General features: G+C 40.9%; 1 protein-coding gene across 1 annotated transcript in view; it reads right to left on the bottom strand.

Moving 5' to 3' along the window:
• The window catches only part of POFUT1 (protein O-fucosyltransferase 1), a 148533-nt gene that overhangs the window by 79153 nt on the left and 43088 nt on the right, over window positions 1–26292 (bottom strand). The window contains exon 4 of the mRNA XM_044090349.1: window positions 25619–25731. Coding sequence (XP_043946284.1) covers window positions 25619–25731 — 113 coding nt within the window. The remainder of the gene's footprint in view (window positions 1–25618; window positions 25732–26292) is intronic.

Genomic DNA, 26292 nt, shown 5'->3' with positions numbered 1-26292 from the left:
GCCAACCACATAAATTCCTTTTGCAGACATGGAATTAGTGGTATTATTGTTTCCAAACTGTGGCTGTGTTGAGACCATATGTTTTTCAGGTACCATTGAAGTTTCCTCATATGCAGCTTTGCACATGAGATTAGTAAGATGCAAGATGCCATGAATCCCAGAGCCAGCAGGATTTTCCTTGCAGTCAGCCTGGTGCAATTTGCTAGTGCTCTGAAGTATTAGTTGCCCCTGCTTCTCTGGCGTGAGGTAGGCCATCTGGGTGTTTGTGTCCAAGTTGGCATCCAGGAAAATTATCTTCCGAGAGGGTATTAGCCTTGATTTCTTTTTGTTGACGGTGTATCCCAGAGAGTTCAACAACATTATTACATAAGCCAGATGTTTCAGAAGAATGTGCTTGCTGTCCGCTTGGATCAGGCAGTCGTCCAAATAGGGGTATATTTGAATCCCTTGAAGTCTGCAGTAGGCAATTACTGATGCCAGGCATTTCGTGAATACTCTGGGCGCAGTAGATAAGCCAAAGGGCAATGCAGGGAATTGATAATGGGTTGAACCTGCAAGAAATATGAGGTATCTTCTGCAATTTTGTCTGATTGGGACATGCAGGTATGCCTCCTTGAGGTCCAATGTTACCAGCCAAGACTCCTTGCCCAGCATGGGAAGAAGTTGCTGTAGATTGAGCATCTTGAATTTTGGCACGAGTAGAAATGTGTTTAGGATGGATAGGTCCAAAATAGGTCTCCAATCTTTTCCCTTCCTCGGTACCAGGAATAGCCTGGAATAAAAACCTTGACCTTGTTCGTGCGTAGGTACCTCTTGAATAGCTTTCATGTCTATGAGATCTGTAATTTGCCTTTGTGCCTCTGCCCTTTGATTGTGTGGCAGGTTTGGCATGCCTCTCATTTTTGGAAGGGTGTGAAAATGGAATCTGTAGCCTCTGTTTATAATGTCCAGGATCTATTTGTCTTTTGTGACAATATGCCAATTTTTTGAAAATAATGCCAGCTTTCCTCCTAAGGGGGCTGCCATTTGAGTCTTGCTTGGCCTGCAAAGGGGAAAGTCATTGGGCTTGCTTTCTGAATGATTGCGAGTTATCCTCACCACCTCTTTGTGTAGGAGCTTGCCATTGTCTGCCTCTAAACGATCCTTGGGATTGTCCTCTGCCCCTCGGGCGCCTGTATCTGCCTCTTTGGGGTCTGTCCGTGGCTGGAAAGGACCAATTTTTGGAAGGCCAATTTCTACTGAAACGTGGGGGTTGTACCTGTAGAAAATCTTTCACAGTTTGCATTGATTTAGCCTTTTCCTCCATTTTCCTTAATACCTCCTCAGCATTAGCACCAAATAATACATCCTTTTGAAGAGGGGCATCTAGTAATTTAGCTTTGACATGATTCAGGCAAGGGTTGTTCCTTGAGCCAGGCATGCCTATGTATGACTGATCCTGTAACAGCAGCTCTACATGAGGCCTCTAGAGCATCAAAACCACATTGTAAGGTATGCTTACCCACTTGTTCTGCACTATGCATCAAATCCTGCAACTCCTTCAAGTCTGGTTGTACAGGTTGTGACATTTTACTTTTCAATTGTGATAACAAAAACTGTTGGCATTTTAGCATATGGAACTGACAGTTTAAGGCCTTCATGGTTAAGGTAGCCGAGGTATATACCTTTTTTCCCCACCTTTCTAAGGATCTGGAATCTCTCTCGGAAGGTAATGGATTTTTAGCAGTGGAGGCCTTAACTCCGTTGGGGCCCTGTGAGATGGTTTCTGGGTCAGCAGCATGGCTTTTGTATAGAAACTGGTGTGAGTCAAGAACCCTGTAGTACCCATCAGGCTTAACTGGGGCTGGAGGCAGAGAGTCCAGGTTAAGGCAGGCCTCCGAGTAAACATCATCTAGGATGTCCAAGACAGGAGGTACAGCCAGAGGCCTGTGCTGAGGTAGTAAGAGAAATTCCCTAAGCCTTTTCTTGGAATCTGAATAATCTTGGCCTTCCCAGTGGAAGTGTTCCCTTAAGGTATGCAAAGTTTCCCCAAATGAGTAATCCTCTGGGGGGGATACAGAAGGAATGGACTCCTCCGCATCAGAGTCTTCAAAAGGGGAGTAGGAATGTTCCTGATCAGAGTGCTCTGAAATAATGGAGCCCTGATCAGAGGAGGGGGATTCTTCCTCCACTCTGGGCCTTTTGTCCGGTGGGGGTTGAGAACCCCTGATAAGAGTAATTAAATCCTCAGCCATTTTAAGCATCTGTTTTTTAGGCATGGGGCCTGGAGATGGGCCCTGTGTAGCTTGTCTCTTAGAGTGCATGGCTGCTTTAGACTTAGTGAAAGCCTTGATGGAGAAAGAAGAGGAAGGTCTGAAGACACCTTGAGTGGAGGTAGACCTGTCCACATTTTGAGGTTCAACGCCAAGACTGGCTTCGGTATCTGTAGTCGGGGAGTGGGCCGAGGAGCCTGCGACCTCGGGCACAGGAGACACCGCCAAAGAAGTGTCGTCGGTAGTCAGGGGCTGCGTAGGCGCCTCGCTGAGAACCGGACCACATGTAGTCAGCTTTGGCGTGGTGTCGGTAGAGGCCGCGGACCTCGTGTGTCGGTCCTTATCTTAGCGTTTTTTAGACAAAACTGGAGTCGGAGTATCCGACGACATAATATAGTTACATGTTTTTCCAAAATAATGCTGGGCGAACTCCGCCAGACGCTTAATGATGTGTTTGTTGAATGTAGCACAAAAGCCACAGACCGAGACGTCGTGGTCTGGGCCTAAACAAGGTATACAGAGGGAATGGAAATCCTTATGCGGTATTTGCTTCCCACATGAAATACAATTATTAACTTTGTCTGACATTGGTCTGAGGCAAGAAAAGTTTCCCCAACGGGGTACTTAGCTTTCAAGAAGACTTCGGTTTCAAAATTTTCGTAATTTCAGGAGCTGGCCGACCGGCACTTGCGAACTGCTTCTGCTTCGGGCACCGCGCGGCAAGAAAGACTGAAGAAAATGGCGTTGGCTGGTTCCTTTATACCCCTGTCGCACTGACGTCAGGGAAGAAGTGACGACAACCGACGCCGGACCTAGACTTTGGAATTCAGACGACCGAGGACCCGCCTGACGGCAGGAGAACCCATCTGTTATGACTGCAGCTGTATGCACAATGAACATCCACAGTGGTAGTGATGTCCTATAGAATACTGTGGTTGGGGAGTTCAGCATCAGTGAGCTGAATCTGACCAGATTAAACTTTAAACAGTTAGAAACTGATAAGGTGAAGGGAAGCAGACTGCTGCAGCTAACCTAAGGCACTTGCTCTCCTCACCAAATCCATCCCTCCAGGAATTCCAAGCAGATTTAAAAATTTTGACCATCTCAGCTTTACTACCATTCCAGTAACTGATTCTGCCAATGGTCACCCTTCCTCTCTGTAAAGATAAACTGCATTCCCCTGATCTGACAGATATACCTCTGACTTACCCATTTGTTCCAGTGATATGCCAATCGCATATCAGTCCTAGTGCCATATACACCCATATATCATATACTTAACCTCAAGAAAAAAGGCTATTCTCTAACCTGTTTTCATAGGTCATGGCCTCTGCTCCTTTTATCAACCTAAACCATTTCCCTCTGCACAGTGTCCAATAATGCAGCACTTCCTTTCTCACAAGATCTCCAGAACTGCACACAGTACTCTATTATGGCTGAGGTAAGTTGCATCATCAATTGGCATTCCAAAAAATGAAGTATGATCATTTGTAAACATCTTATTTGATCACAACTAAAATCGAGAACATATTTTACCTCCAATTCACCCACAAAGATCAAATTAAGTAGGGTGGCAAACTCCTCAGCATCCTCATATGGGGAGCAACCCCCCATGCCTCAGACTTATAAAGACTAATCAACTTTCTCACCAAAAACAGAGCCTTCACTGTTGAATTGGACTTTTGATCTGTAATATTTTTTTCTGTGTGGTCTTTGCCCCTCATCTGCCAAAAATCAAGCCTGCCCCCAACTGGAAACTGCTCATTTGTTTCTTTACCTGGGAATTTGACCTGGAATCAAGGCAAAAACTGTCTGGAGGAAGCAGTTATTCAGGTAATGGAGGCTCTGTTGCATAATCATCGGTAGCATCCTGGTAATGAGGATATCTGCAATGGGCTGACCTCACCTCTGGGTGGGAGAGACTTGCAAATTGCATCACTGAAGTGGCCTATAACACCTTCCCCATGCAACTACATGCTTTCACACACCTACACTGAATGCCACTACCAGGTAGTGACTTGGAGATCCTTGCACTCAACTCCAACCTCACATTTCCATTACTACCCCTCTTCTGATGAATTATGGCTGTGTATGGCAAAGTTCCAGCCCGCTCTCCCCACAAAGGATAGGTAATACCTCCCATTCTTTGCCAGCTCCAATTGGTGCCCAACTCACTAACAGAACACAGGCTGCTGGGCTAGTCAGGACGTTATCCTTCTAGCCTATATATGATGAAAGCTGATTTCAGCAAACTGTGCTCTGGCAGTTAGAACCTGATCAGTTAGGCCCCGAGTTACCTGTGCCTTAACACCTTTCTCTGGTTTAGTCTCCCTACATCTTATTTTACTTGTTTTTTCCATTATCCCTTCACTCTGTGTCTGATGGTTTAGGTTTTTCATAATTATAATCCCAAATCCTTTTCCCATTCTGGATATTTTAGTATAGCTCTTTCAAATGCATATTACCCCTTGGGCTTTCATTACTTAGGTGTACGAGCCATATCGATATAAAGGCTGCCATCTTCAGACTATGCTTCTAGTCTTCTTAGATTTCTCACAGGATACCACCACCTAATTGTTAAGATTTTCATAACAAAAAATGGTTTCTTTTTCTTCTCTTTAATCCAGTGCCAAGAGACTATCATGAAAAAATCATCACTTAACAATAATCCCTGAACCTGGTTGCTTGCTTTTTTTTGTGTGTGTGAAATGATGCTTCTTTTTGAATTTGTCTCATTATTTACGGTTTCATGTAGAAAGAGCAGGTAGGTCAACAAATCAAACAAACAAAACATCCTACCATGCACTTTAGTATCTAGTTTTTAAAAGTCACACATTATCAACATCACTCCTCAGACAGAAATCCAGACCCCCAGCCACCAGAAATCCAGACCCCCAGCCACACAGACTGTCTAACAAAAGCAAGCTTCCCATCCATAACTACCTGAGCAGGAAAACTTCACCAAATGTAGCTTTTTGTTTTCTTATCACAAAATAATTTTTTCTTCCAATTTTCCAACTATTAGAGTGAGACACACAAAGGAAAATATTTACATATTAGTCACATGACCTTCTGCCTCAAGTTGTTTTTTTTTTGCAGTGTCTAGATCTCTAAATATTGCTTTTTTTCTGGCTTTCATTACAGTATCAGCTGTGCTACACAGACAGTACTTGGCTGAGGCAGACAGTAGGATTCTGTGCAGCAGGAGCATTACATTTGGCTACTGCAGATACTACAGGATAGACCTTTAGAGTGTCTGTCCAGACCAGAATATGAGGTTAGCCTTATGGAGGAGCTAAGACTACTGTGTCAGTTGGTTCCAAGTGACACTGGCTGCATCTTATGTCTATCAAATTTAGGTCACCCAGGACAACAGTGGAGTAAATCTGCATGCCTTCTGCATCATCCTCTTGAGGGGGATGAGATAGAATTCACTAGCTAGTACCCTTTTCTGCATCATATACAGGCATTCCCCAAACCTGGGCTCTTCTGTGGGATACCAAGGAATCCTCTTCAAGATCTATTGCTGTGGAGTCAACTGGAGAGATTCACTGCCTCCTATTCTATATAGCAGAGCCACTAGGGTAAGAGTGTGTGTTCCCATGGTGAGGAGACCCAGACGGGAGAGTGAAGGTTGCAGAACTACAGGTTGAGAGTACTGGCAATGTTGTACCAAATATGCAGCAATAATACAAATGTCAAAGAGAGGTATTTACTATGGCAAACTGCTCAGCACTGACATCCCTCTGCCAATCTCAGTGGCAATACCACCCACGCTGACAATGTCAATAAAAGCAGTGCTGTACATACGTAGGCAGCATGGATGTTGAAAAGGTGCAAGTCAGAAAATGATGTGCCATGAAGGAGTCTTAAGTCATGTAAAGCATCAGAAATTCTCAAGATTAACTCATTGGCAGAGATACTGGTGTCTGATGTGTCACGCGGTACAGGGAGGGAATTGCCAGGACATTCAGTTCCAGTAGTGGGAAATGAGACTTGAATGCCTGCAGACTAGAAAAAAGGACAGTAAAGTGAAATGGTGATTCCAGAGATAAAGAAAAAAAAAGAAAAGAAAAGACATCTCTGGTCTAGACTGAATGCTATCTTTATGCCCTGGACAGGCGTGACAAGAAATCACAGCTCATTTTTTGTTTGCACCTCAGTTACAGCCTCTGCTAGTTTTGAAAGCAAATTAATAGTCGGCATAAGGAAATAGGGATCTGGAGTGTGTTGGGCATAACAACATGCAGAGTGAACCTTAGAAATAAGAATAGTAGGAAGCCTGTCCTCATCCTTAGCCTTCATGATCACTGTAGAGAGTGGCTCCTCGTCTTGAACTACAGCTTTTACCTTCTTGACAGCTTGAGATGGATATGGGCAACACACTAATGTGGATGCTTCAGCATCAGGACTTAGAAGGCCCGGATTATGGGCCATTGGCTAAGCCTGTTTCAGCCAAGAGTTCTGGAACTTCTCCATAGCTCCTGTGGGTAGCGGAGTTAAACCATGTGCAGACAGAGCAGTAAGTACTGTTATCCCTCTCTTCACAAGAAGATCAGACACTGCGTGTGTCCTGCTGCAGGCACACTTGTTAAACAAGGGGCTAGACATTGCTGCCACAAATGCCTAAAAACTCAAGTCATCCAAGAAGACGATAAGTGAAAATGGACAATTAAGATGCCAGAAGACGAGATGCATTTATGTATTTATTTTATTAATGCCATTTGTTGATTGGCACTGATTCAAGTGGACCATCTGCAGGCTCAGCTCAGGGTTTACAACAACAGAAAAATAAGAAGACAAGTATAAGAAGTTGATTACGCAGTATTCTAAATTATGAAAACAGTAATTTTATTTATTTTTATTTATTTTTTTTTATTTATCATTTGTTGACCGGGAAAGTCCGACTAGGTTCCACAGAGCCTGTTTTCAGCGGAGGCCCGGGGAGAAATGCTCCAGATGCATGTCTTTGGAATCAAACATGCAAAAGCATTTGCAGGATTAGTTAGACAAGGTTGGCAAGTGGCTGCCGACCTTATAGTAGAGTTATACAGACTAGTAAAGGCATTTACACTGCATAATGAATCACACTACACTATGAAGTTTAATAAACAAAAACTATTGTACTACATAACAAATCTTCTACAGAACTATGAAAACTACAAGGCACACTATTTTACACACATCAGAAAAAGGAGGGCGAGTAGAGGAAGTGTTTCTGTGTGTTAGAGGTGAAGAGGGAACATGCAAGATGTGGCAAGGCTGAGAGGGGGAGGAAGCAGGACGTTTTAGGGAAGTGAACTGTGCGTAAGTAGTGGAGGAAAGAGGAGACAGAAAGGGAAGGTGGGTGAAGAGGAGCTTTGTGGGGGAGGGTTTGGCAGTAAATTTGTTACCAATTTTGGTTACCTACTGGTTATCAAAGATGAACTCTGAAAATAAAGGAGTAAGGTTTCATGGGTCAGATATTTGCTTTTGCAGGGTATGACAGCCTATCCCAGTACTCAGCAGCTGTAAAGAAAAGAACTAATGCTGTCTAGGATGACAAACCATCACACTGTACAAGGTACATGTACACATATGTACAAACCCCACATGTGCACCTACTGGCAATCTGAAGGAACATCGGTTCACTAACAGCATACCTTTGCTATGATGAAGTGCCTTATGGAAACTCACACAGACATGGGGAAAAAAACACACATGCCACACAGAAAGTACCCCTGCTTGGAAGAAAAGACCTAAACACAGCCAGTCAGCAACATTAAACAATGTACAAAGGCAAGCAGTGTCTTATTCACTGTATGATAGCTAGGATTCCCCAAGTGCATAGGTCTTTCTCTGCTAGTTTATCGTCTGCAACTGCTCAGACAAACAGTTACAAGGCTGTTTGGACAATGTTTCTTAAATCAGAAAGGACAACATGGAAACTGTTTTGCTAGAAAAATGTCTCCCTTCAGTAGTGCACTTGGAAATCAGAAAATGTGTTTTTCTTTTTGACAAAGACTTTTCCTTACCCTTACTTTTTCCTGTGTGAGAGTGAAGGAGTGACTCCCCCCCCCCCCTGCTTGTTGCTATACCAAACCACTGCCATTTTGTTGGCATAGATGGTTACAGTATCTTGTGGCACGATATCCTGAAAGTCCTGCAGAGTAAGAACCACTCTCATGCTGAGGATTCATACTGAATGCTGATGGACAAAGCTGGCTCTCTGAGTGTGAGTGCATACATTGGACAGTCTATCTTTGACAATGCCCCCATTACCCTAGGCCAGAGGTGTCCTTGCTGGGAAGTTGGAATATAGTACCTAGAATTAAGTCTGGGTATGAAGTCACTAACTGATATGTGACCTGCAAGCACTAGAAACTAACTTGAAAGTTAAGTGGACCTGCAAGCTGGGACAATAGAACTTCTAAAGTTTAGGGAAGAACTCTTACATGTCACATAGGGAATCATGCATATAGCAGCTGCCGATCAAGACTGAACAATTGTCGAGACAAGGATTTGTACTGGAAGGATCCGGTCTGTGGGGAGATAAGGCCTGCATAACAGAGTGAGCAGAGTACAGACTATAAATGTCAGTATCTGTGAGAGCTCCAACTGGAACTCTACAGTATTCACTGGAATTCCAAAGGAAGATGAGACCCCCAAACACGCACCAACCTAGTGAATGACAGAGTGGCTAGGAGCCAGTCATCTGTGCAGGAAACACTTTCAACCTTTGCATCCTAGTGTTAAGCAAAAACACATGTTGTTTTGATTAATAAATTCCTTCCCTGCATATCACACATCAGTGGCTTTTCAGATTTATCTATGAAAAAACAATGATGGGTCCATATGTTTTAGACAGATCTTGCAAATGACTTCTGGGTCCTCTGTCCTGCTGCCTAATAAGGTGAATGTCTAGAGGTCCATGGAAAGAAACATCTGCAATTAAAAGCCACTGCCTTGAGGTAGCATCTCCAAAGGTGATATAAGCAGAACTGTCTGCATCAATGGTGTTAACAGCAATGTCAATGCAGTGCAGTGCAGACTGAAGGAACTGATCCCAACAGTTAATGGCCAGAATCCACCAAAGACTGCATTAACACCAAAAGAGTCAGCATTGAGCACAATACCAGTAGGCTGACCTTAAAACATCAGGAGTGAGAACCAGGGCTCAATGATGAGGGCCTGAACAAGTCAAAGTAACATGCAAAAAGATCAGTTTTCAGATTGCCTGCAAACCTAAGAACCAGGTAATGCTGGCAATATCAAAGCTGAGGCCATCTACACTGATGGCAGTGGTGACATCGCAATTGTTGGCATCAAAAGCTGCAGTCCCAAAATTAAAACTGCGGTCGACTGACAGAATCACCTAAGTCAACACTAGCACAAGAGAAATAGACTCAGGCCTCCTTGGGAAATGCAATAAAATGGGGCCAATGAAGAAATCTGTAAAAATCTCATTGAAAATAAGAAAAACTAAGGAATTCAAAGGCAACTCAGTCTATTGAGAAAACAGTGGAGATGGGAACTTCAGAAAAAATTTTTTTTGGTTTGGCTGAAATAAAGGCATCTACAAATTTTCAGTTTTTGACCTCTGGTTTAAGGATCACAATGGACACAGATCCTGCAGTTCATAGTATCAAGCTCATACAATGAGATACCTCTCTGTAAAGTGAGACGTTATGCTAGCAGTCATGACCAATTTACGTGGTGATATTTCAGTAACGCCTTCAACAGAATAACCAGAAAAGACATGACATTCCAATTTAAATTTATTTGTTATCAGTTGTGATACTCTGGAAGTTCAAGCCTGTTTTCGTGGTTTATTGGTGTTATTTGACTTGCTATGGCCGAGAGTAACAAGGGGGATTCTTTTCTTGAATGCAGTATCTATCCTACACCTGGCATCAGTGAAAACGGTCTGATGGTGCAGTTGCTCAAGACTATGGCTAGCATTCAAAAATCCTTGGATTTGCTGGCGAAAGAGCGAGTGACAGAATCTCATGGGTACATCAGTTCCGAAGATGATGACAGTGGTCAAGTGTAATATTCACCCCATTATTGCAGAAGGTAACCACATTGAAGTGCATTTAAACTCTAAGAAGACTTATGCAAATGTTTCCTCTATCCTTACTATTGGAACTTATCCTTTTTCTACCACTGAAAGACTTATTAATACAGATGATAGGTTATCTTAGAGAGAGAACTGTGAGACTTTAACCAGACTGTTGAAATATAAAAAAAGTCTGGACCTAGAGAACAAATACTTTCAGCGGTGTATTGAACTTAACATTGTTCCCAAAGGGCTAAGATTTTTTAAAAGCCTAAACAATGTTAAGACAACAAATTCACCACCTTGAAGGAATTCTTTAATAATGCTGGTCTTAATTTTTTAAAGTTACTTGTTGACAACAATGCTAAAATTATGGCCAGTTTAAATAACAAAGAACACTGACCAGGCTATTCACAGAGGGTTTCATAATAGGTCTGGTGAGGAGTCAGAGTACCATAATATTTTAGAGGAAGTCCACAAGCATGAACAATTGTTATTAAACGCAAGAACAACAAATTAGAGACATTAAAGCATATGAAAGTGATAATGCTTATGTGCTTGCCAATGCAGGTGACAAATTTTGCAAGAGGAATTTTTCTAACTCTCACCAGTCTGGTTAAAAAGTTGGAAAATATCCCTTTAAAAGAACAGAAAGGGAACAACCAATGGAAAATGAAAATGAGACTATTGGCAATGCAGGAAGTGATGCAGATGTGGCTTCAGTAGTTGAATTCCTACAAACTAACACAGTTAATGCCCTTTCCTTCGGGTGAATTGATTAATACTGATGGTTCTAGCAACTTCACAGATTTTGGAGCAAGGCCTAAGCTTCTTTTTTTTTTGTAAGTTCAGAAAAACAGGGGAAGGCTCCAAGAACCAGAATGACCAGAAAAAGAGAGGATATCTTTTGATTCATCGACGGACAATTAGCAGAGTATAAGATGTACAAAAACACTGTCAGGCTTATCTAAACTAGATCTCAACTCTGACCATTACAAAGTGTTGAATTTGGGTTTAAATTTTGCTCCAACTAGTGCAGCTGACATATCCAGTACTGTTTTAGAACTGAAAAATATACAAGATGGTTGAACTTAAATTACATTTTATAAGATGTTGAAATGAATGAAAAGTAGATATGTCAAAATGTCTTGTTATAATCCACCCTTGGTTTATACTTAAAAAGTTTTGAGAATATTTGTGAAAAACAAATTAGACGTTTATTGGACAACAACAAAACAATGTGTAAATCTGCTCTTAATGAATTAAAGACCAACAGTATGGTCAGAATTATGAAAAGTGATAAATGTGGTACTTTGGTTGTGATAGACTATATTAACAGCACTGAAGTAATGTTAAACAATACTTCAGAATATCAAACAGCTAACATGAATGAGGTATTAATAAGTTAAAGGAGAATTTATTTTTTTTTGTTTGACAGTTTAATGACTGGTAATTTTGATAAGCTTTCTTATGATTTTTGTAATACTGAGAATCCCAAGTTTGGGATACCAAAGGTCTAGAAGGACCTTAACCATTCTCCAGTTAGGCCCATTGTTTCTGCACCCAATTACATTACAGAAGGAATTTCCCTCATGGCTGACTTTTTTTGAATCCCTTGGTTAGCAAAATGAGTTCTTTTTTATAGGACTCTTGGGATTTTTTTAGAACAGTTTAGGAAATTTAACTAAACTTTTTGTTTTGATCCACAAAAACACATTTTGTTTACCACTGATGTGGTGTCACTTTTCACACGTATTCCATAAGCTACAGGGGTACAATATGTAAGACGATATATGTTGGGAAATTTTCTAATTTTTCAAACGACAAGTGCAATTTTTGCTGTGATTTAATAGATGTGTTGAAAAATATATATTTTTTCATTTTTAACAACAAAGTTTATAAACAGAACAGAAGGGTTGCTATGGGGTCTCCAGCTGCTCCCTTTTTTGCAAATATTGTAGGTGAATGATGGGAACATGTATTTTTGGAGCCTATTATGGGAAGATATCATGTACTGATATTTAAAAGGTTTGCTGATGACTTGTTTTTCATTTTAGAAGCTGACCTTAATCAAGTGAAAGAGTTTATTGATTTTTTAAACTCTGGTTCTGAGTTTCTAAAATTCACACTAGGCAATGTGGGCCTAAAGGTCAATTTTTTTGGATGTCTCCTTAGAGTTGGTTACGAAATTGAAGAAATTTGTAAGTAGGATTCATGGTAAAAAAAAACCTTTACTAACAGTTACTTACATTACAAAAGTTCTCATCCTCAATTTATGAAAGACAACATACCCAAAGACCAATATATTAGGACCAGTTGAATGACCAGTGAGGACAGCGATTTTACTAATGAAATAAGAGTTTATTACTTCACTTTTTTTTGGAAAGAGGTTACCATGAAGACAAACTAAGAAGTACAGCTAAGTTGGTCTTGGATAACCGAATGATACTCTGCCCGCCCATATTACAAGTCCCTTATAGTGGCTCTAAACATTTGAGCATGTCCAACAAGAAAATATTTTGCAACTTGAATATGACTTTGGACAGTGGATCGATAAGAGGCATTATACAGGACAACTGGAAAATTTTAGAGGTTAATCAAAACCTTTTTGTGACAGTAGGCCCTCGTCCCCAATTTCAGTATAAAAATCACCACAATTTAAAATCATTATTTAAGGAGGTGAAAATAAAAGAGAAAGCAACAGTTTTACACACAAATAAACCACTGGGTTTGTTTAAATGTGGGAGTTGTACCATTTGTAGGTACATTTCAGAAGGACCTTTTGTACACTTACCTCCTTTACCACACACTATGCTAGTACCCGATCATTTTAACTGTAAAACCAAAGGAGTGGTTTACATTGGGATATGTTCTTATTGTACTGCATTTTATATTGGGATGACCACCCAGGTTTTTTGTGCAAAGATTGAAAAGCATCATTATAGCATAAAAAAGAAAGACAGCAGGAAAGCGTTTTTTAGATGCACTCTGAAGTGTCCTAACTACAACTTCTTGTTTACAGTTCTAGAACAGGGAATACACCATATAAGGGGTGGGGATTTTAAGACAGAGCTGGAACAAAAAGAACTCTGATAAGTACCAAGTTTAAATGATGTGGTTAACATTAAGTGTTTTTTAAAGAACTGCAGGGTTCATTTGAGCAAATAAGGTTTTAACAGGAGTGTAGGTCTTTAATGGTCAAGTTTGTGATGTCACCTAATTGTGTGATTAAAGTGTACTTTTTATTGGTCAATAGACATATTTAAAATTAAAGTTTTTTTTTTTTTACTGTTAAATGTATTGTTTTCTGATGAAGTCTACAACGAAAGCGGAAAATAAACTGTGGTTTGCGCTAATTTAGTGCCTCTTATTCTCAGTCCAAATTCCAGTTTTTGTAGTTAAATTTATTATGTTGAAAACCTGAAGGAGGTTTGCCTTTGCTTTTGTTTAGTGAAGTGAAATCTCCCTCAGTAAATCCCTCAGCTCTTCATGTTGTGGGAAAAGTCTTAAGAGGCATTTGGGGTTGAAGCTCTATATCTTTTTCTTTATTAATGTTATAGGTGAAGCCATTACATATCTCTACAGTGCTTATCATGTTGTCTTGTCTTATGGCCAAACTTAACATTTCTTACGCACTTTACTATACATAATGTTTAAACAATTCTAGCATCAACAAGCATCAGACAGAATTACCAACCAGCGTTAACCAGGCTGGCACAGAGGCACAATGAGAAGCATCATCTCCTCATAACATGAGGCTCTCTAGTTTGGTTCTCAGCTGGTGTGCCTTTTTGGTGCTGTGGGTATGCCCCACCCCCCGTGGATGCATAAGTCTTCTTACAGGTACTTCAGCTTTCTCCTACATTACAAAGACAGGAAGACTGTTCACTTCAAGTTGGCTGCAGATGTGGGAGAGATATAGATGAAAAACCTAGCAATCTAACTCTGTTCTCTCCTTGCCTAGTAACTATATGAATAGTGATGGCCATTTAAATGGTCACTATTAAAGTTAGATGCAAGTTGTCAACAATGGATATATGGATTAAATAAAGAACACATGCCTTTGAAAAGCAACCGCCAAGTTAACTAGAAAACAGCGAGTTGAAAAAATTCATTGCATCTAGGAAGGCATTTCTGAAAAGCAGAAAACTTACCAAGGTAAATGAAAATGATCTATCTGACATGAATTAATGATCAGAAATTAGTAAACGGTATCATGACAATAATAAAAGGCAAGAGAGAGACAGAGAGAGAGAGAGAGAATCTGAGGCAAAATGATTGCTACACGCTAGCACTGTGAATGAAGTACCCTGGGATATTTCTCAATGAATGCACAGAGAGCAGGGTCTGTTCATAAAGCTTTATGATTAAATGGAAGTGGTTAGTGGCCTGGAAAAGTTTTAGGTGCTGAATTGCCTAGCGGCATCTGTAGTTTCTGTAGCTAAATTCAAAAAATTCAGCAGCATTCTCACTGCATTCAGATACAGAAAGGGTCACTACTCACCTACACACCCAACACAAGGACTATAAACACTGTCCTGCAACATTTACTTATTTTGCTCCTACTAAAACAGCAATTTTGTGACCAAGAAAAGATATAGGCCAGAACAATCATAAAAAATGTTGAGGTTAAAAGAACAGCCAAAAGGGCTGCACGGATCACTTTTAAAATATGCTATTAAACCTCTACTCCACTTGCTTAAAGTTTTTGCATAATTAGGAATGAGTGCAGCACAGCCTCTTGTCAGTGTAAAGTGTGTGACTCCACCATGGGTACATTGGTATTTACCGTCTTCACCAAGGTGCTTCATCATACTCCCAAAAGGTCCGTGTAGTGCTATACAGAGACGACATGGTCATCAGGGCTAAAGACAAGTTACTGAAATCAGCAATTATCTCACCCGACATTTAGCTAACCTGCACCAGTACTATCATAATACCTCACTATAAACTGTTCCACAACTAAAATCATGTTACTTGAAAGCCCTACCCTCCAAAGAAGGTTTACAATCTTGCACATTACTAAGCTCCAATGGTAATTTGTGTTACTGGTCTTCAGGTATTTTAGTTGCAGAGCCACTTAATGTTTTGTTTAAGCATTCTACTTTACAGGTGTAAAAGACCATAGCTGAAAAGTTATGATCTAGGTAGAATTTGCTTACTTAATAGGCAAGCAAATAAAAAAATATAACCCTTGTATCCCTCATGACCACCAGTACTCTGCAATAACCTGGAATCCCATGGACTAGAAAAGAAAGGGGCTTTAAGAAGTTTCCCATCATAATACAAACACATTTCAAAGATCTAACTTAGAATAGCACCAAAGGCACTGACAAAACTATGTTACATGGTAAAATACTTTGAAGTATGAGAAAACCGAAATTGTTCATTCTCTGATAACCTGCCTACAACACTACAGCAGATATGCCTCCTTATTCATCCTGCATGTCCCAACCCAGTGATTATTTCAAGCTGTGACCTCAGTCAAGACTTAAGCAATCTTCCTTCTGCACAGGATGGGCATGCTCATTTTCTCTGCCACCCCTATAAGTAACATGAGCTACTAATCAAACTTGGGTCACTTGGGCCATAGTTAGGTCTTCATACCTTTAGGCCAGGCATGGGCAAACTACGGCCCAGGGGCCACATGCGGCCCGTTAAACGTTTTGATTCGGCCCGTCAAACTTGAAAAAATTTAATAAATTACCCTTGTTAATGTTTTATTTCCCCTGCAATTCTGATGTTTCCTCACTAGATGGCGCACTCTAGATATATTGGCTTTGTTGAGGTGAAGCGTAGGCCTATTACTCCACGTTTGCACTTTACCCTTTGACCCACCACCCCTCTATGAAGATGAGCGGACCCAAGAAAAGGAAAGTGGACAGAGAATGTCGAGTGTTCAATAAGGAGTGGACAACTAAATATTTTTCACTGAACACCGATCATCTGCTGTTTGCCTGATATGCCAAGAAACTGTGGCGGTTTTTAAAGAGTATAATATTAGCCATCACTTTGCCACAAAGCACGCTAATTATGCTAGCAAGCTCTCAACAAAAGAACGGGAAGCTGCTGCTGAGAAGGTGGCAGCTAATTTGAAGGCTCAGCAAAGTTTTTTTCACCGTCAAACTGCCATTCAAGAGTCAAGTACCAAGGCCAGTTTTATGCTTTCATTCAAAATAGCAAAGGCCAGCAAACCACTGTCTGAGGGCGAGTTTTTAAAAGAATGTATGGTAGAGACAGCAGGTATTTTGTGCCCGGAGACCAAAGACAAATTTGAGAAAATCAGTTTATCACGGCGGACAGTGACTCGCATCTCCTACAATTTTTGAAAAAAAAAAAGACAGTCAGGAGGAGAGTGATGGTGATATCCTGAAGGATAACAGAACTTTCAGTGCTTTAAAATAAAATGGTCATTTATTTGATTTTCAGTGTTTAAAGACTCATTTCGAAGTCAGAGATTTTATTATAATGCTTTTCTTCATTTTCATTGGAAATTAAAGCACATGTTTTCTCCATATCCCAAGATGTGTATTTTCCCCCTAATGAGGTGATGTTTTCAAAGCATGCCATCTATCTGCTCCTGTTCCGGCCCCTTTGTCAAATGTTAGAACTCAATGTGGCCCACGAATCAAAAAGTTTGCCCACCCCTGCTTTAGGCCAATGGAAAAGGGTCAGTATAGATAACAATTAAAGAATGTTGTTGAATAAATTGGTATCTGTACCCATTATAAGGCCACTACTACAAAACTCATCTCATCAGGACTAAATGTAGACCCCAATAACTAAATTCACAGCAGCCAGGTGATAGCATGGCACTTAAGAGAATTCAGCAGAAAAAACAGTTATGTTTAGACAGTTTCAGTGGACTGGGACCACTACAAAGTAGAATGTTCTACTTGGTGTAAAATTAGATACCCAGGTTCAAGCCATGATAAGAATTTGATGCCTGTGCCATCCAGAAAGGCAAAAGGTGTAAAGTTACAACAATTCCACAAATGCCAAAAATCTGACTAGATGCATCATTGGCAATTTGCTCATTCAGGGATTTCAAATCACTGAACCTGAAATAGGCCACTCAAGTGATAGCTAATCCAGGCAAATCACCCAGAATTCCAGAACGAACAATCCAATGTAAAACAATGGTCTACAGCTGCAGCTATTCCACATAAAAAAGTTTTCAAGGGAACAGGTTTGCATCAACAACTAGAGAGAGAGACTGCCCTGTCAAAGGAAGCACTCAAAATAACAGCAGAAACCAAAGTCCCGAGAATCTCTACAAATGTGGCACAATGTTCACAGGTTCATAGGTAGGTACTAGGCTATTAGCCCTAGGGCCTATACAAGCCTAGCCAAAAAGGTACCCTGGCTTTTGCCACCTAAGAAAATTATTTTCCTCTGCCCCTGTCAAGCAGAACCACAGAAGTGATCCCCGGGGTGAATTTCCTATTACCCATCCAATCATCAAGATTTTTCTTGAAGAGAGCTAATGAGGAGCTCTGTTTGACATACATAGGTAGTCTGTTCCAGAGTATGGGAAGTCTCTGGGACAGGAATCTATCCCTCCAGCATGTTCTGTTTATTGTGGTGACAAGGTTTAGGTCCCTAGAGCATGTAGCTCGGCGGGATAGGGATTACTTTAAGTGGAGCATATCCAACAGCTCTGGGTTTGACATAGCTTTGTATGTTAAGCAGAGATCGCCTCTGAGTAGGCGATATGTGACGGAGTAAAGCTGGAGTTTTTTGAGGCGGTCTGCATAAGGCATCTGTTTGAGGCCAGTAATCCTCTTTGTGAGGTATTTTTGCGGCCTTTCCAGTTGTTGTAGATGTCTTGTGAGGTACATACCAAAAGGGGCATTGTACTCTATAATGGGTCTAATGAGTGATGAGTAGAGGGGAACAATTACCTCTTTTTCTGGATGAGAAACCTTTTATGATGAGGTGTAGAAGGATTTCCTGACCACTGTGGCGATGTGATTATCAAAGGAGAGACTACTGTCCACCTGTGTCCCAAGGTCTCATCACACTTTCGGTGTTAAGTAGAATACCGCCTATGTGGTAGTTCATGGGTACAGAGTTTTTACCAAAGGGGATGACAATGCACTTTTTGGCATTGAGCTTGAGACCATGGCTTTGACACCAGGCATCTGTCTCAGTGAGGCCCTTTTGTAGGATGTCCACATAGTTAGGAGTTTTGATTATGGCTCCTAGTTTGCAATCATCTGCAAATTTAGTTAGCTAAAGACCTTCTGTGTTAGCCTGTACTTCATAGAAGTAGATACCAAACAGGAGAGGACCCAGGACTGAACCCTGTGGTACTCCACTTGTCACTGGTCTGAAGTCTGATTTGGAGTCTGCTACTTTCACAGTGTGGGTTCTGTCAATAAGCCAGTTGGCAACCCATCTCTTGTGAGATATGGATTTATACCTAGTTTAGTGAGTTTATCTATAATTCCAGAGTTGGGGATGGTGTTAAATGCCTTGGCGAGATCTAGATAGGCTGTGTGAACCACCTTACCCTCATCTATGGCTTTGGTGACTACTTCAGAGAAGTCTATCAGGTTTAGGAGACATGATCTGCCTTTTACAAACCCGAACTGTGTGGTGTCCAGAGTTTGGAGATCTTCAATGTCTTTGTTTAGGAGTTCCATGATGATAAGTTCCATGGCTTTGCAGACCAGGCTCTTCAGGCTAATGGGACGGTAGTTCCCGGGGTCTGTTGTGGCCCCCCTTTGTGGAGTGGGATAACCGTTGCGGTGCACCATTCAATGGGCACAAAGCCTGAGGTGAGGCTATGATTAAACATGGTACTTAGGTGGGGGTGCCAGTTCATTCTGTAGTTCGTGTAGAAGGCAGCCTGGGATGTTGTCAGGTCCCATGGATGCTGTGTTGTTGGCTTTGGAGAGTGAGGTTTTTACCTGTGCAGCCATGATTACAGGAACTTTGCATTCATCCGGTATAAAGATGGGCCCTTTAGGGGGTGAGAGGGGGGTAAAGTTAGCACTAAACCTATCTGCCAGATGTTGGCAATATCATTTGGTTCTGTATATTTAGTGTCATTGTGCTGTAACTCAGAGCAGATCTGAGTGTTGCCATTGAGATTCTTGACATAGCTATAGAATGATTTGTGGTCGTCTTTAGAATCAGTGGCGATATTGTTTTCATAACTAGCTTTGGAGAATTTTATGGAGGGATCTCAGCTTCTTACTGAGGCTGACCAGGGAGTTCCTCCAATCGTGGGATTTTACTCTTTTTTGCAACAGTTTCTTTCTTCTGTTGTAGAGTTTGTTTACTGCAGAAGACCACCAGATTGGCTTCCTTTTTTTGGAGGATAGCATCTTGGTTCTGTTAGGGATAGCACGATCCATGCACTCATGTAAGTGCTTATAAAGTGCATTTGTGTAGGATTCAGCAGTCGTACCTCTACTGTCCATCTGCATGGGTGTTGTGAAGTTTGCCACTTCTGTCTTAAGAAGAGTGAAGTTGGCTTTGGAGAAATTTTTTACGGTCGTTTTCCTAATGGGGGTTGGGAGCGGGATGTGAATGTCTAGGATGATTAGCTTGTGGTCGGATCTGACCAACGAGGAGCTGACCTCTGGTGTGGAACACCGGTCACCCATGTTGGTGATGACCAGGTCTAGGATATTGCTGTACCTGCTGGGGGTGTGAATAAGTTGATCCAAAGCATTGGAGTTGAGGATTTCCAGAAAATGTTGAGCAAAAAGAGTTGGTACACAAGTAGTTTTCCCAGTTAATGGTAGGGTAGTTGAAATCACCCATTATTAGAGTGTTGGGTTGTACCTTAATATTTTCCAGTGTATCAAGAAAAGAGGAGTGGGAATCCTGGGGCATGGTGGGGGGTCTGTAGCAAGCTACAATCTGGACTGCGGTTTTGCCCAGAGTTAGTTGAACTTGGATAATCTTGGATGCACTATGCTGAGCAACTAGCTTGGAGGTGTGGATATCCTTAATGAATATGGACATGCCTCCACCTTTAGTGTTTCGGTCCGGGTTTGGTGGCCGAAAGGTGTGGTATGAATTATAGCCTGGTAATGCAGAGGTGCTCTCTGGAGCTTTGACCCAGGTCTCGGTCACTGCACAGATGTCAAGGTTCTCCATTTTAAAGGAGTGCCTCGAGTGAGTGCATTTTGAGGTTTAGACTTCTAGCACTGAGTAGCATTACCCTCAGATTTTGCTTGCTTGTACCTGTTACGGTGGTGAATGTCATTTGAACCTTGCCTAAAAAAGGCACTATAGGGGTGGCAAGAGCCTTTGCCAGTATCCGGAATTCCAAGGGTGACAGGTACCTCATCTCTGGCAAAGCAGCGTGGTCTGTCGATCATATCATCCCAGGCAGACAGATACTGGATTCTCTGAGAATGACACCAGAAGCTTAGCCAATTGTTAAAGTCAATCATTTTGTTCTTGTACTGTGGTATCATTCTGGGTGATGGCAAGATGCTACTCAGGGCTAGAGTCATACCTGCCTGGGCTAGAAGATCGGACAGCTTCTCCATGTCTCTTTTCATGTAGTCCAGGGAGGTACGTCTCAGGTCATTCACACCAACATGGACAATGACAGAGTCATATTTGTACTTGTTGTGGAGTGACCTGAGTGCGTGCGTTATGTGGCGGATCCTGGTACCAGACAGGCAGCCGACAGTAACTTTTTCCTCGTTTAGCCTGGTGCGTGGAACTATCAGTGTGTTCCTGACTATACAGTCACCTATGACTAGAGTCTTGGGTACATTATGCCTTATGGGCTGTAGTTGAGTGGAACACTGAGTATGTGGAGTGTGTGTCATTTGGGTTGTGTTGGGGGGGTGGAGGTTGCTTGCATTTCTGCTTTGGAGGTCTCGGTTGTTTGGGCAGATTTTTAGTGAGAACCTCCACAAAAGTAGGTGTGTGTTTTGTGCTTCTGTGTGTGTGTTTTGGTGGTGCAGGTTTTGAGGGACAATGTGAGGTGTGTGGTGTGGTGCAAGTGTTTACGTTCTCCTCTTGACTGTCTAGTCCAGTCTTCGGTGAAGAGAGCTTTGCTTCCAGTTTGGCTATATAAGTGCATCTCTCAAGGTCGTAGTGTTGGTGGGTAGGAGGAGAGGGTTGTCTGTGTACATGAGGCAATTGCTGCATTGTCCCAAGATGCCCAGATTCATCAGGTGGACAGGTGAAAACACCGGGAGCTGACCTTTAGACATGCCTAAATAGGTGCTTATTTATTAAGTTCTAAAACTGTTTTCCTCTAGACAAGTGAGGAAAGTTGAGTGCTGTAGTAACTTGTAACTTATTTAGTGCTTAACAATGAGTTCTGAACAAGTGCTGTGCTCAAAGAAACAGATTTGAGTGCTAAAACTAAAAAGCTGGTTAGTTACAATTGAAAATTTGAAGAGAAGACTTTATGGCGCCAGGAATAGTTTAACTCTAGTTAAGTGGGGGGAGGGGGGCTCAGGAGCTCACAAACAGTCCTGGACACAGCAAATCCCGTATCTGGACTAGACCTGCCACAGGAAATGGGGGAAGCAAGCTTAGAATTTTTTTTTCAGTAAAAGTGGAAATGGAGAAAGCTGGAACAGAAGTTAATTCAACGTTAAGAATGTGAGTGGGTTGGCCTTCACAAATGTTCTCTATTAGATTGAATTAACTAATGACACTAGACTGGGAGGAGTATCACAGATCAAATATACAGTATGGGTGGACAACTGCAAAGCCACCAATTATAAGAACACCACAACACTAGGGAAGGTGGGTGGGTGGGGAAAATTACAGTTCCTAGCTGTAGTCAGTGAATGAAAGTTTTAAACAGGTCAAGGAGCAAGCAGACTCTAGAGAATGCTATTAACTGTAAACAGACAATTATAGTAATGCACATTATTACAGTTCCTAGCTGTAGAACACAGAAACCTCAAAAAATCAAAAATACACAGAAAAGCTCAGATAGAGCACTCGCAAACAGAAAATACAACTCTCGGTATGAAGAAGCAGTTTACAATTAGATAATTCAGTAAACATGCAATTAGAGTAATGAAACAGTATCTAGCAATGAAAAACAAAGTTAAAACAGTACATAAATACAGTGAAACAATAAAAAAAGCTTTATAACAGTGCAAAATGTAGCAGATCAACTGTATAGCACAATTATAAGCGTTTCAGAAGTGCAGTTCAGTGAAATAAGTGTAAGAAATAACTTATCCTGCTCTTGGAATCTTAAGGAATTGCCGCACAGTTTCAGTAATGTAATACAATCCACAGCCTGAGCAATACAAGCACAACCTTTTCAGGACACAGGGTTTATATACCAGTAAGAATGGAAGAGTTAGAAGATCAAATTACTAATCAGCCCCTGCTATTACTCAATCACTCATACTACAGAACGTCAGGAGACCTTGATACTCTCAATAATAACGAAGACAAATCAGCAGAAAATGGCTGCCAGAAACACAGGAAACTCAAACAAAACTACCAGCCTAGACAACAGACCTCTATCAAGATTATGCCACCTGAGCACAACACAGAAACTTCACTTTAAAAGCATAGAAATAACACCCACAAAGAGAAAATACAAGTCTCAGTATGAAAAAGCAGTTTACAATTTAGTAATTAAATACAAATGCAATTACAGTTGTTGTTTGTCTTACGGCTTTTTCCTGGTAAGGGGTCGCCACAGCGGAACTCCGGTCCGCTAGTGACTGGCAGTAGATTTTTACGAAACGCCCAACCTTCAACAAAGGCACGCCCATTTACGCATGCATGTCTTTCGAACGCTACCCAACCGCAGGGAGGACATGCAGACTAATGCAATTATAGTAATGCACACTATTACAGTTCCTAGCTGTAGAACACAGAAACCTCAAAAAATCAAAAATGCACAGAAAAGGTCGGCTAGAGCACTCACAAACAGAAAATAGAACTCTCAGTATGAAGAAGCAGTTTACAGTCAAGTAATTCAGTAAACATGCAATTAGAGTAATGAAACAGTATCTAGCACTGAAAAATACAGTTAAAACTGCATAAAACAGTACATAAATGCAGTGAAACAATAAAAAAAGCTTTATAACAGTGCAAAATGTAGTAGAGTAACTTATAGCACAATTATAAGTGTTTCAGAAATGCAGTTCAGTGAAATAAGTTTAAGAAATAACTTATCCTGTTCTTGGAATCTCAAGGAATTTCCACTTAGGTTCAGTAATGAAATACAATCCACAGCCTGAGCAATACAAGTTTAAGTGCATTTTCAACTGACAGAACAAACAGGTGGTCAGAAAGCTGATGAAGTAGAGGGAAAACGGCATTCAATCTGGCACTTCCCTGAGAGGCCTCAGAAGCCAGCTAAAGTAGCAAAGATGGAGGATGAGCAGCAAGGTAAACAATACCACTCTCTCAGTCTGTGAAAGCACAGGGTTTCAAACTAAAATTAAAGCCAAAAATGTCAGGCAAAACCAGGAGAACAGCCAGACAGGCAAAAAGCAAACAGGAATTAGCAGCTCCAGTCAGTGCAGGTTTCATGATAGATCAGATTCAAGTGATAGCTGGTCCAGATCCAAGCCATTTTGCTGAGTTTGGTAGCCCAGTATGAATTCACTTCATCAGAAAAATTGCACCCCCTCCAAGATGTGATAATTTAGTGATACATGTACGTAAAGGAGTTTCAAAGTAGGTAGTGGCACTTCAACTAAATGGCTATGTTCAAATATGTAATGTCCTCAGCACATCAAACTGCATTTAACCAGTGACCAAGATGCACTGTGCTGCACAAAGGAACATATCCCATGGGGAAAAAAGCTGAAATACTGCAGGCTGGTGCTGAAATAATGACAAAGTGGTGCATGATGTTAAGGGCCATGATGTCAGGCTATATGAACATGCTGCAGTGGTTTGACTGACTGCAGGCCATAGCAGCAGTATGTCCTGAATATCATGTATGATGCTACTTAGGAACAGCATAGATGCCAAGCCTGGAGTAGTGAGATATATGAATGTTAGGAAAGCCCACATCTGTTCTTCAGAATCACTCTGGTTACACTGAGTCTTTGTTAACCAAATGAACTGTAAAAAAACTTGAGCACTTAAACACTGAAAAAAACAGTCCCAAAGATTTGGGGGGGGGGGGGACAAGGAAAAAGAAAAATTGCACCCTCCAGACTCCCTACTACTTGTATGTACCAACTCTGAGATTGCAGTATAGCAGGGAAAGGACAAATTTCTGCCTCCCACTGTAACGCAATGCTACACAACCCAACACCAGAAATGTCTGAAAAGTTAATTTTTTAATTATTTAGCCAATACTTCAAGTGTTCAAACTTTTGAATGAAACATGTTATAGTATATCCTTTGTGATTGGACATCTTATATCTGCTTCTACATAAAAATACACAACGGGTTACTGTACTAACCAAGTGAGGAAAACATATTTTGAAATACAACTGCAAAACAACAAAAAGAAAAATATAATGATAAATGTAAAGAACAAACATACAATATGTAGGTCACTTTACAAAAAGAGTGCAAACAGAACAGCATGGGTTTGTTTATGAAGGGTTTTAGCAAAGCTAAATTATACAAGTAGATGTAATTGAATAGATAAACTATTTTATTTAGCGTTAAAACAGTCTGTGTTAACAGTGAAACTGCAAAACTATGGGAAGTGAGAAGTTACCCTTTACCCAAATTGTTGCACATCCTCAGAACTGGTATAATTAGAGATAATGGGGTACAGGTAGGGTTATCTTTCCCACATGAACACACAAATGTGTCTGTTTGCAGTTCACTGCAATTCTGTTTTGTGCAATTACTATGACGCCAGGTAAATAAACAAAAATTCACTCACAAAGTTTCAAACAAAACAATTATTAATAAATCAGTGGGAAACGTAAACTTCAGGAAAGCAGAGACCCTACTAAAATAGAAGAAATGAGCACCAAATTCTTGCCCCGACAAGGGCTGCCTTACAACCCCCAAACCTACAAATAAAAATAAATCTCATCGTAGATTATACAAGCAGATGTATAGCAGCAGGCTTTCACTTACTAATCAGAACGCAACAACTTTTGCAGAAAATCAGTCTTAGGGGATTCATTTCATTCAGAGCCCTGAATATCATTCACCCCTAAAAGAAAGTAGTTAATGTTGTTAAGTATTAGACTCAAATTTGGTCAGTGCAGCTCTCCGCGTACTCTCTGTGGCAAAAGATGACAAGGACAGTCTTGGAAGCAGTACTACTACTATTATTGGTCTCCACTCACAGGTTGCAGACTTGTTATTTTTAGATATACTCAGCAGGGACTAAATTACTGAATACCATTTTATTATGTCAGCATATCCCACCCACATGTGTTACCTTTGCATCCAATGCTGTTTGAAGTAGGCACTGAAGGAAATGCCACTGAAGATTTCTGAGCGATCAAAATCAATGTTGAAATGGTCCCAGAATGGACCAAAAGGGTTCCCATCCTGGAGAAAAAAAATGTTAAAGATCACAAAGTGATTCAAGTTCAGTTCTATAATTGTCACATCTGTGTTGTAACAAGGACAGATATGCTACCAGCTCCTAAAGAAAAGCAGGAAGTGTTAAATGGCCGGCAGAGTTAAAAAAATACAACATACAATCAGCTTTATAAATAAGCATGCAGAGGAATAATATACATCACTGCAGCAGTAGTTTGTTTTATTTGGTCATCTGGTTAATCCAGGAAACAAGATTTTGTTTTCAGGAGTCACCAGTGAACACCGTCCAGCTAAGCAACTTGCTCATATAGGACTAAATGTGCAAATTTTGTTTATACAAAGAGATGTAAACAGGCTACATCTTACAAAACTAGGTTTCATTAGGTATGTGTTTGCATATTAAGAACCACTGAGCCACTCTCTGGTTACCCCTTAAAAAAGAGACCCTTACATTTTTTATATTTAGATGGTCACACCTGAGTGACACAAAAAAATCAAGAATAGTCTGTTAGTAAACATGAATCAATTACAAAATGCATTGGGATAGAGTTGATATTGAGATCTTGT

The sequence above is a fragment of the Protopterus annectens genome, chromosome 12.part0, assembly GCF_019279795.1.
Source record: "Protopterus annectens isolate FY-2018-M chromosome 12.part0, PAN1.0, whole genome shotgun sequence".
Taxonomy (NCBI): domain Eukaryota; kingdom Metazoa; phylum Chordata; order Ceratodontiformes; family Protopteridae; genus Protopterus; species Protopterus annectens.
Note: the sequence above shows the minus strand (reverse complement) of the source record. Positions and strands in the feature narration are given on the sequence as shown.